The 13,103-nt window shown below is 39.7% G+C and overlaps 2 protein-coding genes across 3 annotated transcripts in view; one reads left to right on the top strand and one right to left on the bottom strand.

Moving 5' to 3' along the window:
- Positions 1–12,613, bottom strand: part of SPATA6L (spermatogenesis associated 6 like) — an 87,204-nt gene extending 74,591 nt beyond the window's left edge. For both annotated transcript variants that reach the window (XM_072597375.1, XM_072597383.1), the window contains exons 1-3: positions 12,422–12,613; positions 5,292–5,429; positions 314–362 (exon numbers count right to left, since the gene is read on the bottom strand). In XM_072597375.1, coding sequence (XP_072453476.1) covers positions 314–362; positions 5,292–5,429; positions 12,422–12,460 — 226 coding nt within the window. In that variant the 5' untranslated portion in view covers positions 12,461–12,613. The remainder of the gene's footprint in view (positions 1–313; positions 363–5,291; positions 5,430–12,421) is intronic.
- Positions 7,740–9,471, top strand: PLPP6 (phospholipid phosphatase 6). The gene has a single exon (XM_072597392.1). The coding sequence runs from the start codon at positions 7,832–7,834 to the stop codon at positions 8,726–8,728; it is 897 nt and encodes a 298-aa protein (XP_072453493.1). The 5' UTR covers positions 7,740–7,831; the 3' UTR covers positions 8,729–9,471.
- Positions 12,614–13,103: the final 490 nt, after the last annotated feature.

Below are 13,103 nucleotides of genomic sequence, written 5' to 3'. Positions count from 1 at the left end.
AAAGCATCTATCAAATGGGAAACCTGCAAATTCCAGATTGTATCCTTAAACAAAAGAGGAAAGGGACCAATTAGTAACTCTACCTCCAAAAAAATGAGGCAAAAATAGTCTAAGAATGTGATGGAGAATCTTCTTATTCCAGTGAATTAATAGTTCATCTTTTACAAAGAGTTCTGTAAAAGAAACCCAAAAATGAGAGCCAGATTTTACATAAGATAAATCTTCTTTTAGATAGTAGTTATTCATAAATTAGAAAATTACACATTGATAAATTGACACACACTTTCTTGATAATTTTTTAAATAGTACCTACTTTCTAGACACTCTGCTACTGCAGCTGGATCGACTGCATTTAAAAATATCTAGAGAGAAAAACAAAAAGTGTTCATAGTCAAGTACTCACAGAAATTAGATTGCAATCTTCCAAATAATCAAAAGCTGTACTAAAGAACTGTAGATTAATGACAGACCACTGCGAGTACAACTAGGTTTTGAAGTTACGTCTACTTTTGAAATCTTTGCTTTGTTATAAGGATCATTGCAATGGTCCCAGTCAAGAAAGCCTAAACTAGATAACTGAGTGTAAAATACACTTTAAAAAATTCAACTTGGCCTAATCTTAACTTTTTGATGGACAAAACTATCCAGTTCAGGATCAGATACAAATATATAAGTGTATCCAATTAAGAGTCTCATTAGAATATCTAAAAAGGTGTTCTGCTTACAGAAAATATTCAATAAATGCTCTTGATTCCTCTGTTTTTGTCCACGCAACTCGCTAAACTTAGAAACAAAGGAAAAGATTTTTTAAAACATCTTACCTATGCCCACTATTAGGGTCCTTACAGTCACAAAATCAAGTTAGCAATAACTAACAAAAACTGCTGACATTTAAAGCTTAAAAGGACTATACAGATATTATTCCATTTGAACATCACAGTAACTCTTTGAAATTGTTCCCATGTAGCATAATATCTACCTCCAGGAAAGAAAAAAATATACATTTGCGTCATGAAGCATTTGAAAACTTATTTAGAAAAAATCTGGTTACATTAACCAATCTACCCAATGAGAAGGGTGTGATGTTTGGCTAATATATACCTAATCCCTTAACTTTATCATCTATTTAAGAAAGAGAATCTAGTCAAATAACGTTATTTAATGCTACCATTGTAACACTGCTACAACTGCAGAGTGAGGTATAGACTAAATAACTTATTATTCAAACCCCTAAATTCACCTCTGCCTTAATGATCTGAATAGTTTAAGAAAATGTGGGTGATGGGATTTTTAACCTGAATAAACTGAGAAATTGCATGTTATCTCTTTACAAATATGGATACAGTCCAAATGTTCTCTACGAATGTTCTTAAGATCATGTTATTACCATGTCTCACCCAATACAGAGGTTCATCTCCTCATAAAGTAGAAAAGATGAAGATATTTTAATAAAAGATCCCAAACTACAACAGAGTTCTCTCTGTCTTATTTAGAAAAAAAAATTGAGGAGAAACTATTTTATGAGATAGTTGAACAAAAGGACATGAAATGTGAAAGGAAAAGCGAATTGAAGGCCTTGAAAGAAAGCTGAGACACAGTTGTCTCCTAAAATTGCCTTGAATTTCAAAGAGAACTTTTTCAGAATTTTGAAATAAGGTCATCAACATATTTTTTGATTAAAATTTAAAAGATATTTTTTCGTTCATTATATGTTGAGTTCACCAGCTGACTGTTCAGGTCTTTAGAATTCTTATAAAAGCACCATAATGTTTTCAGTTAAAAAATATCAAATTGATTTTTTGGGAGGCAACCTTGAAAAGTAACTCCATACATACATGACCTACATTCATACCTTCTAAACGAATGATGTTTGAGAAAATTCCTTTCACTATTGGACCAGCAATTACTATTATGTAACAAATGAATCCAAAACCAGAATTTCAAAATCTGCTGCTTGGCTTTGAGGTATGGTAATATGAACTGTGCTTAAATGAAAAACCATTACTCACTATGACCATCAGAGCCTCAACTCTTCCCTCCTTATTGATTATTCATCATTTATTTAATCATATACATTTTGCTCTTTAAATCCATCTCTCAGAAGCTTGACAACATAGGCACCAGGGTGAACATCCAAATAAACAGAAAGAAATGGATCTGAGAGTCCAAGATAGCATCTGTAAGCCTATCCTTAGCTGTTGCATAGCAGAATTCATTTGTTTTCACAATAAGGATTATTTTGCGTGACTGTGTGGAGAACATATGAATTAGTTGATTATTATTTTCCCACTCAGATAAGTTCTTCCATTGTAATCATGAAAAACTTAATTTATTAAGTAGCAACTGAGTATTCTAAAAATACTTACCTATAGATCTACTCAAGTACCTTTATCTCAGAAAATTATTGGTATGAATATAGCTTATCACTAAATATTGGCTCAACTCAAAATAAAATCCCTCAGAAATGAAAAAATGCTGACATATCCTGATAAATAATAATTGTAGGTTGCACTCAAATTTTACACATGCCAGTTTTAGTGGGGGAAGTTAGCACGTACAAAATACCAGCATGGCATTTCACTCATCATACCTTACCAGTAGGCCCAAATATAAAGCAGTTCAAAATAAGAAACACCAAATGGGTCAGAGCATCTACCTAGTATTCAATCTTTGGTAATGGTGCCAATGATAATTCTATATTTTGGAGAAAAGTCTCAAAAGCTCTAAAATGTATCCAAATTGCTCCTGACTCTTTCCCTTAAAATACACTAAGTAGTTTTTGTTTCTGTTGTAAACATAACTAATTTTTTAGTTTAAAAACAAAGACTGAAGTTATGGTGATAAAATTACTGGGCTGAGAGTCTTTTGGTCCAGGAATGTCATGAATACTTTTTGCAAATGTCTACACATTTGTAGGATCCTAGAAATTCAATCATCTTTCAGAAATTGGAGTTTACTTGTGATTAATTATTTCAACATAAAAGCACTCATCTACCCAACAGAGAGAGAGGAAAATAAATAGAAGCATATCTTTTGATTGTAAGGTAGGTATATAAAAAATTATTATGGGAAATAAGAATAATAGCCAATATTCACATAGTGCTTTAAGTTTTGTAAATTACTTTAAATACTTTATTATTTTCTAAGCCTCACAACAAATCTGTGTGATGCATAGTTTGAGGGATGTCATCCCCATTTTACAGATGAGGAAACTGAGACTCTGGGAATAAAGTAATTTGCCCAAGGTCACATGGCCAATAAAAAGTAGAGACAGAATTTGAACCCTGTTCCCCTTCCCTCTCTCTCTCTCTTTTTTTATAAAGCAACCATTCTTTTTTTAGAGTGAGAGTAGGAGGAAATCAGGGTTAAGTGACTTGCCCAAGGTCACATAGCTAGTAAATATCTGAGACTGGATTTGAAATCAGGTCCTCCTGACTCCAGGGTCAGTGCTCTATCTACTCTACCACCTAGCTGCCCCTCTGTTTTAAAAAATGTGATCATTCTTTTTCCCCCTCCAAATTCAGTGCTCAAACAGATGGAGAAAGAATGAGCAAAATAAGAGATGGAATATAAACATACATACAATATATACATACAATTAGGTGTATAAACCCACATACAATTAAGAAAAAAGACAGAAAACGAACATGAAGCAACAAGAAGCCTGAGAGAAATACAATGACCTCTTAAAAAAATAAAAAGAATGAAACAAAGGGCAAAAAGCAATAAACAAAATGAAATATATACAAATATAAAGTCTAAACCAGGACGGAAAATCCAGCAGCCCAAAAACCTAACAGAATGGAGTTCAATCTAACAAAGTCCCAGAGTTATTCCCCCACAGGAGGTCCTTGGTCATGGAGCTGCTTTGACATAATGTATTAATTTGAACTTCAATACTTCCCAAAGACATTTAGAATTTCCAGTCCATTTAAAATTGCTGTTTGTAATTGAGTCTGTCACTTCCTACTGTGCTTGCCCAAAACAAGTCCTTCCCCCTAGGATTTACAGTCCTTCAAAGACCACACTTCCCTTTCATTCTGTTTGTTTCTGGCCATTTCATCAGTTTACTAGTCACTGTGAAAATATCAAATATAATGACCAGTTCTCCTGTAGAAAATCATATTTTTGTCTCAGATCAAAAAAACTTCATTGATTATCACTTTCTGTGATGTTTAAGTGGGTACCCACTTAAGGATAGATACTTTCCCCCTCATTTGTATGAGACAAAATTAAAGACTTTGCCAAAGCCACAGTTGAGTATATCTTCAAATCTATTACAACTAATTGCATGAGGGAGACTATGCATTCTTTTACTATTGTACCAGAAAGTTGATCCTGTGAAATAATGTTTCAATACCTCAAGGGTGGGTGATTTCAGTATTCTTTCTATGGAAGTAGATCACAACCCTTTAGCAATTACTATGGCCACAAAGCTATCACTGATGACTAGCTGCCTTTCCAAGGAGAGCCTCTCTGGGCTGGTCCTGATGCAGAGAGGCCCAAAGTTCAAACTATTCAAACCAGAGCTTGCACTTAGGACTGGCATAGCTTTGACAACACAGGGTCACCTCCACACCATGATGAACCATTGCAGTACAACTTTATGAGAAGAGTCTGCAAACTGTTGTTAGAAATCAGTAGGTTATTAATTGGAGTTCAGAAATATTTTAAATTAACAATGTAATAGAATCAGATGTGCCTACTTTAGTTTTACATAAATGAGAACTTGGACTCTCTAAATGAGAAGTCCTGTCTTTCACTGTCCAGGCTCTCAAATTTCTGCAAGATGTTTGATAACTGATGTGTTTATATCCTTACCCCACCACCCTGTAAAAATGTTTCTAGGTTTAAAAAAGGGCATTTAAGGATAACTGCTTTTGTAAATTCATTTAATTACTTCTAATACTTCTATGTGCATTCAGTAAAACAAAGCACATTCTTGTCAGAAAATGTAACAGAAATTCCAGAAACAGAAAATAGTAACTCGTGGCAGTAACTTAATAAGATTATTTGGGATGCAAAACCAGCTCCTCTACTCCTTCTCCAATCATGGGATAGTAACTATTTTTTTTTAAGTTTTTATAATATTTTATTTTTCCCCAAATACATGTTAAAAATTTTTAAACATTTTTTAAAAGTTTTGAGTTCCAAATTCTATCCTCCCATCCAGCTACCCAAAATGGTAAGCAAATCAATATAGGTTTTGTACAATCAAATGAATTAATTTATGCAAACTGCAATCCATTAAGATATTGTAAAGAGATATCAAACTGAGAAAATAGTTTTACCTTGTCAAATCTCATAACCTCATGAATCATAAGGGGGAACACAGCAGGAAAGCATTTTGTCTCCTTATATTGATCAAGAATGCTGACACTGAGTAAAAGTTCTTTCTTGTCCGGAAGAAACACACCTGGACAGGTGATCTTAAAAAGAAAGAAAACAATTATAAAGATCAAAGAACCTCCTCTTTCTCTGCTAAGATTCACTTGCCAGAGAAACAATCATTTTTCTTAATGTCTTATTCAGAAGAGACTATCAAATGGTCAAAGAATATAAACAGAAAGTTTATATAAGAGGAAAACCAAATTGTTATAGCATTAAGAACTAGAAGGAACTGTAGAAATTATTTACCAAGTGAGGGGGTTGGTCTAGGAGGCTTCTAAAGTCCTTACAGCTCTAAATCCATGATCCCTGTCTTTTTACAGGTGGAAACTGATGCCAGAATAAGGATGCTAAGGTGAGAAAGTCATATAGTAAGGATTCAAATCAAAATCTTTTGACTTCAAATCCAGTTTTCTCCCCTCGATACCTATTGACACATAAATATCCACTTGAAAAAGTTGTCAGCTTCAATAATAATTAACACAATCAATTCAAACTAGGTACCTATTTTAAGGCTCAGTTCTGGTGCTAGACAGAAATCAAAATAGTTCTTGCCTCCCAAAGGATTTTAACATCTTTGTATACTCAAAGAAATGCAAATGAAACCTATATCAGACCCATCAAAGTAGAAAAAAAAATAAAACTTAAATTAACAAAACAACATTAGCTAAGTCATGGAAAATTGGAAATATATGATGCTGATGGAATTGCAATATGATATAAGATATTTTTTGGACAGAATCTATCAGCACAAGGCAAATATCATTTTAAAATTACCCTGTGCTGGTTACTCAGCAATCCTGTTACTTAGAAATATAACCTGAGAAGATTGTCAAAAAGAGAGGGAGGGGAGAGAAGGTTTAAAGCCATCTATGGCAGCATTGTTTATTGGGGAGGAGTAAAAACCATATAAAAGTCTAATAGCTGAAGAATGGCGCCCTAAATTATAATGTAATGATGCTGTGGAATACTACATGATTCATATTGTTGAGGATGGAGAAAATAAAGAAATAAGGAAACATATATTAGAATAATTCTAAGGAAAGAAAGTCTAACCAGAAGAACAGAGGACACACTAACAATGACTATTAATGGTCAAGACCGATGATTTCATAGTAAAGGAAGATCCCCATGAAGGAACTTCCTTCACCAAAAGCGGATAGATCGCCAACTGTTCTACCCTTGCAGAGTTGTCTGGGACACTGAGGTGAAGTGACTTTGGTATCCATGCTCACAAAGCCAGTTTGGCTCAGTAGTGAGACTTGAGCCCAAGTCATCTTGCCTGATGCCAGATCTCTATCTACTATGATAGATTTACCTCTCCACTAAAACTACAGAAAAGGAAAAAGGTAGACAAAAGTAATAAAAGATGAACAGATGAAAGGAAAGTTAAAGAGAGACTCAAGGGAAGTAACTGATAAGTTGTTATAGGCATTTTATCCATGCAAATTTGTTGTAGTTCAGTCCTGTCCACTTTCCTGACCTCACTTGGGGTTTTCGTAGCAAAGAAATTGGAATGGTTTGCCATTTCCTTCTAGGGCTCGTTTTACAGATGAGGAAACTGAGGTAAACAGGATTGTGTGACTTGCTCAGGGTCAGACAGCTAGTAAGTGTCTGAGGCCAGATTTGAACTCAGGAAGATGAGTCTTCTTGACTCCAGGCTAAATAAATATAAATACATTTATTCAAATATAAGTAGTTGAATCCATTCTTTGTTTAACAAACAGTTGGCACACTACTATGAAAGAAGGTCTGGAGGGCTTTTCTATTAGTTGCATTAATTGGTATTTAAACCTGTTTATACTCTACTATATACATTTATACAATATGTACACACATATACAATATCTGCACACATATTCACATGTATACATACACATACATACATACATACATACATTGGTTTGGTTTTTTTTTTCAGAACTGTCGGGCAGCTGCATGGAGCAGTGGACAGGCATGGATGGTGTCAGCAAATCCTGAGTTCAAATCCGTTCTCATTCACTAGCTATGTGACCCTGGCACGTGGTCCTGTGTGCCTCAGTTTCCTCATCTGTAAAACGAGCCCCAGAAGAAAATGGCAAGCCCTCTAGTCTCTTTGCCATGAAAACCCCGAATGTGGCCACGCCAGGTGGGACACGACTGAAACGACCTCTTCTGGCTAAGGGATCCTTTCCCTCCTCTGGACTCCGGAGCATCTCAGGCTCCATCCCTACCACCTCGGGCTCCATCCCTACCACCTCCGGCTCCATCCCTGCCATCTCGGGCTCCATCCCTACCATCTCCGGCTCCTTGCCGCTGCCCTCGCTCGCCCCGCCCCGGCTCACCACACCCCGCCCTCCCGGCCCTCGGCTCCTCCCACAAGGAAGCGGAAGAGATCTCGGGCTCCGGCCCCGCCGTCACTGTCAGGGGTCTGCGGCTGAGGTCGCGGTCACTGGCTGCAGACATGTCCAGCCCCCGGAGAAGCGTCGACGGCCGCCCGGCGGGCCCGGGGGCGGGCGCGGGAGGCGGGGGCAGCGGCAGTCACCCCGGCAGCCCGGCTCACGGGAGCCACGGCGGAGGCAGGTTCGAGTTCCAGTCCCTGCTGAGCAGCCGCAGCCCCGGCGCCGAGCCGAGCGCGGCGCGGCTCCGGGCCTCCGAGAGCCCGGTGCACCGTCGCGGCTCCTTCCCCCCGGCCCCGGCGGCCTCGCCGCAGCCGCCCCCGCCCCCTCTGCCCGAGGAGGACTGCATGAGGCTGAACCCTTCCTTCGCGGGCATCGCGCTCCGCTCCCTGCTGGCCATTGACTTGTGGATGTCCAAGAGGCTGGGCGTGTGCGCCGGGGAGAGTTCGTCCTGGGGCAGCGCCAGGCCCCTCCTGAAGCTGCTCGAGATCTCGGGCCACGGCGTCCCGTGGCTGGCGGGCACCGCGTACTGCCTGTACCGGAGTGCCAGCTGGGCGGGCCGCGAGGTCCTCGTCAACCTGCTGTTCGCTCTGCTCCTGGACTTGGGCTTGGTGGCGCTGCTCAAGGGGCTCGTCCGGCGGCCCCGGCCCTCGCACAACCAGATGGACATGTTCTTCACCTTCTCGGTGGACAAGTACTCCTTCCCGTCGGGCCATGCCACCAGGGCCGCCCTGGTGTCCCGCTTCATCCTGCACCACCTGGTGCTGGCCATTCCGCTGAGGGTGCTGATCGTGCTGTGGGCCTTCATCTTGGGCCTGTCCAGGGTCATGATGGGAAGGCACAATGTCACCGACGTAGCTTTTGGATTTTTCTTGGGTTACATACAGTACAGCATAGTGGACTACTTTTGGCTGTCTCCCTTCAACGTCCCTGCTGTTTTTGCTTTGTGGAGTCTCCAGTAGATAATTTGATTGTATATAGCACCAGAAGACAGGAAAGCTTCCAGAATGAAAAAGGACCAAAGATACACCAGCACCCATCTTGCTTAGCTCTTGTAGACATTTTGGACTTCTTTTGAAATGTGGAGTCTAAATGGAAAGATGCCATCTTGATGGTTGCTATTGGAGCATGTACCAGGCATAAGGTGACCACAGCCATATTAGCTGAATAAAATATTTATACAGGGAGAATTAGACATAGATCTTCATGAACAACTCTGTCAGCAAGCCAATAGCAAAGGAAACGAGGAGTTTCTCTTGCTGTTGACTAATAATTTTTTTTGAAAGTTTACCTTGTGGATAATATAATTCCACATCTCACCCATTCATAGCACTTCTTTTTAGAAGGGAAAGGGGGGGAGGAAAGAAGTGTTAACTAGAATCATGTTTTACATTATTAACGTGCAGTAAGGTGAAAAACTCACTTTGCTGTGTTGTCCCATGGTAGATTTCAGACATAATTTAAAGATATAAGACAAAAATTCTACTACTCTTATCTCTGAAAGTCTGGTGCTACAGATGTGATTTTTAAATTTTTAATTTATTCACTTTGAACAACCCACACATTTTTTGTTGTTGGTTTTGTTGTTTTGTGGGGGGGAGGGGTTTGATAGATTGGGGGAGGGCACTTGATCTTTGCTGATGCAGCAGATTGGAACATAGAGAAGAGATAAGGAACTATTCTTCCCCATCCCATTAAAAATAGAAAAAGATGAATACTAATGTTTTCCATTCCTATCTAATATTACCTGGTAGCATATGAAAAAGAACCCAATGGCTGAAACTCCAAAAATAGAAAATACACTAATACTTCAAGGACCTACTATTTCATCAGAGTGAGTGCACCTTCCACCAATGTAGGTTGTGGATGAAAAAAAGATTCATCAACTGGTGGCTAGTCCTATGGTTATAAACTTTTCCAACTTAGCCAGAATGGTCCTTGGCCCAGAGATGTCACCAATCCTGTATGTGAAGCCTTTCCATCGTGATGGTATCTATCTTGCAAAGCTTGTATTTCTTTGACATAGCCTTCAAGAACTCAAGGTTCCATTCACATCATGGTGAGATACCAGAAGACTTAAGTGGAGGAGCACACAATATAAATAGAAAAGAAAAACAAAGCCTGAGAGGTGGCAATGAGAAAGGTGTGGGAGTGGGACTGGCTTTCACTTCTATGGCAGTTTTGCTGGATATTTATTAAGTAGGTCAGAAATCCCAAAACTGTGACAGAAGGCACTAAAAATGAATCTCTTTCAAAAGAGTTCATCAAAAAGCCACATGTTGGGAAAGATCAATTAGAAAGTTTCCTATGAGGAAACATTTTATCTAGTAGAGAGTAACTGTGAGTTAGCCCATATATTATTACATGGACCACTCTGCTGAGACATGTGCTTTGTTGCCATCATTTCCACTCATAAAAGATAAAACTGCTGCAGGGTGGGGAATGGGAATAATAAAAAAGACCTGTGTATTTTGTAAGTTCTTATGTTGTATTTGGGTGGTGTTTTTTTCCTGTAATGATTTTGAGGATGATGGAAATTAAAACAATCAGATTCTCAAACATCAGCATTCATTACTATGAGCTTGCTGGTGTACGATTCACAATATATAATTATTGAATTTTTTTCATGTTGACTTGTTTTATTCATAGAAATGCATCCAGGGTGCTTCCTCAAATCATATTGCCAAAGACTGCCTAATCAGAATGTTTATCATTCCTCAGTAGGGGAGCGAGGGAGAGGGAGGAGGAAGGAAGATTGGTTAAATTATTTAAAAGATGCTTTACCCACAAAGAACTTTAAGTTAGACAATGAGTCAATCATTATACAATTCAATATAAGAATGTTATCAGCACTCAAATAGAAAAAACTGTGATTGACAGTACCCTTTTGCAGATGTATTGGGTATCTGGAATCAGCTCTAGCAAATATAGCTTGATTCTAGCTAGGTAAAAGAGTAAAATTCTTAATGTTAGGTGGCACTCAAAAACTGGAACTACTTCTTGGGGATAAATGAAATCATTTTCATTTCACTTTAACCCAACACTGACTACCTCTCCACTTCCAGAGTCAACAGTGTACTGCCCTCAATCTGTGAAGTTCTAAATTATTTTGTTCCATTTTACTTTACTTTACTTTTTCAGTTTTACAGCAATTTTATGCCAGAAGTTTATGAGACTCTTTTTTGTAGCCCCCCAAATTAACTCCTAGGGGCTTTAAGACAGGGTAATTTTGTTGAATGTTTATGCCACTGACATTCACTTCATTAAATGGCCCCTAAATTTCCTGATTCCTAAAGCACAGGCCTGTTTCTTCCTAATTGAGATTTGTGGAGAAAATGCAAATGTAATAAGTAGTACTTTATGGACCATAAATGTCTTCGTTTGTTGTAAAGGAAGGAATTCAGTTTCAGAATCACAATAAAACCTAAACAGTGCTGTTAAACTTGAATGCAATGCACTTTTTATTTAGTTGAGGGAGACTAATTTATCTTTTAGCTCCTTATAAGTGTCTTCATTCTTGGATTATTTTGAGATCTCACAGTTAGTTGATGCAGTACACACACACACACACACACACACACACACACACACACACACACACACACACACACACACACACACACACACACACACACACACACTCTGAATCTATGTACTAACAGCAAACTGGCCCAGATCTCCTTCCTACCACTCTCTCAGACATGTAAAAATTGCTGACTCTGGAATCAAAGGACCCGGGTTCATATCCTGGCTCTTTCACATACTTCCTGAGTGACCTTTCACAAATCATTTAAGCTTCCTGTAAATTGAGAGGGTTGGGCTAGATCTTTAAAGCTTCTTGGGGCCCTACATCTATGAATCCAAGGCCCACAATCGCCGATTTTGCTACGTGGCCAATGTCTGTGGGGACTACATTTTCCAGTCCTGAATTCCTCTAAGTCTGCCCTTAGGGATGACCATATTAGTTTGAAAGTAGAACTCTTCATCAGCCTACCACCAAAAAAGGAGACATACCAGCTCTAAAGCTCTAACATTCTGAGAGTTTGCGTCCAAGATTGGAGACAGTGGGTGACCAGAGAGAAAAAACACAGCAACTCTGGAGCATCCAGGGCAATGTCTTGTAATATTTAATTGATTTTCGTCGACCAGAGCAAACCAGAGCTAGCTCTAGAGTGAACTGGGTCAGAAGAAAATCAGCTGGTCTATATTGCAATGGCAATTTTTCACTTGGTGATTGTGCTAATTGTATGCGCCTTCTAGTGGTTATATTAGGACTAAAAGGATACAAACACTTCCCAAACTGAGTCTAGGATTATTTTAAATGGATGAGCAGAAGGGGTCGGGGGAGCTGGCACAGAGGATGAAACAAGTGGTCTCTGAAAAATGGGACAGAGGAAGAACAGAGCCCAAGCGGAAGGTAGGGTGCTGGTAAAGAAGCTGAAAAGTTTCCAATAACAATGAAGAACTAACTATATGAAGGATAAGCTTGGAGACAAGGCATTTGTTAAGTCGCAAGAGAACTCTGGTGAGGGTGAGGATCCGGAATCTGGCTAGAAGCTAAAATTAACCGCGGTTAATAAGAGTGGCGGCAGAGCATAAGGCGTGAAATGAAGGGTTGTGAGCAAAATGGGACCTAGATGCGTTGGTCTTCTTACCGCTCGAATGTGCAGCTCCACTATCACTTCCAGGGGCATCTTTCCTAGCTGGGGCGGGAAGGGTTGGAAAGGGACCCTGCTGCGCTGGGCAAGAGGAGCGGGGTTTCTTCCCCAGCCCTCCCGCCCCGACCCCTCTCCGGTGATGAGAGCTGGAGCTTCTACTGTCGCTGTTTCCCACAGGGGAAAAGCGTCTCGTTGCCACGGACACCGAAGCTTCCAAACTTCCACGGCTAGAACGTGGGAGGCTGGAGACGCCACATGCGCGCGCATGCCCTTTGGCCCAAGCCCCTTACGGAAAGAAGGGGCCTGAATTCGGTTCGGGTTCGAGTTCGGAGTACGTGCTCCCAGATTGCTTAGGGATGCTCGAGGCACGCTTAGAGTCTGGGTTCCTCTCCCTCTGCTTTGTGTTTACGTTCCTTCTGCCCCACTTTTTCGCTACTGTCCTCTTTTCAGGACCTGTGTAATGATCCTGGGTCTATTATAACGGAAAGGTGAGGATCACAGGATTTAGAGTGGAATAGATTTTTGGACAACATGGGATACGATTTTATATATGGGGAAACGGAGGCCCAGGACAGGGAATTGATGATCTGTTCAAGGGTTAATAGTCGTAGTCGTAAACCGTATCAACTGACATAGCTGTTTTCTTATTTAAGATAATCAACAATGCCCTGAGGTAGGT

Source organism: Notamacropus eugenii, chromosome 1 (assembly GCF_028372415.1).
Source record: "Notamacropus eugenii isolate mMacEug1 chromosome 1, mMacEug1.pri_v2, whole genome shotgun sequence".
In the NCBI taxonomy this organism is placed as follows: Eukaryota; Metazoa; Chordata; class Mammalia; order Diprotodontia; family Macropodidae; genus Notamacropus; species Notamacropus eugenii.
The sequence above is the reverse complement of the archived record's forward strand: the minus strand, read 5'-3'. Positions and strand labels throughout refer to the sequence as shown.

Coding starts and splice junctions, on each gene's coding strand:
- PLPP6 (XM_072597392.1), top strand. CDS start 7,832: ATGTCCAGCCCCCGGAGAAGCGTCGACGGCCGCCCGGCGGGCCCGGGG.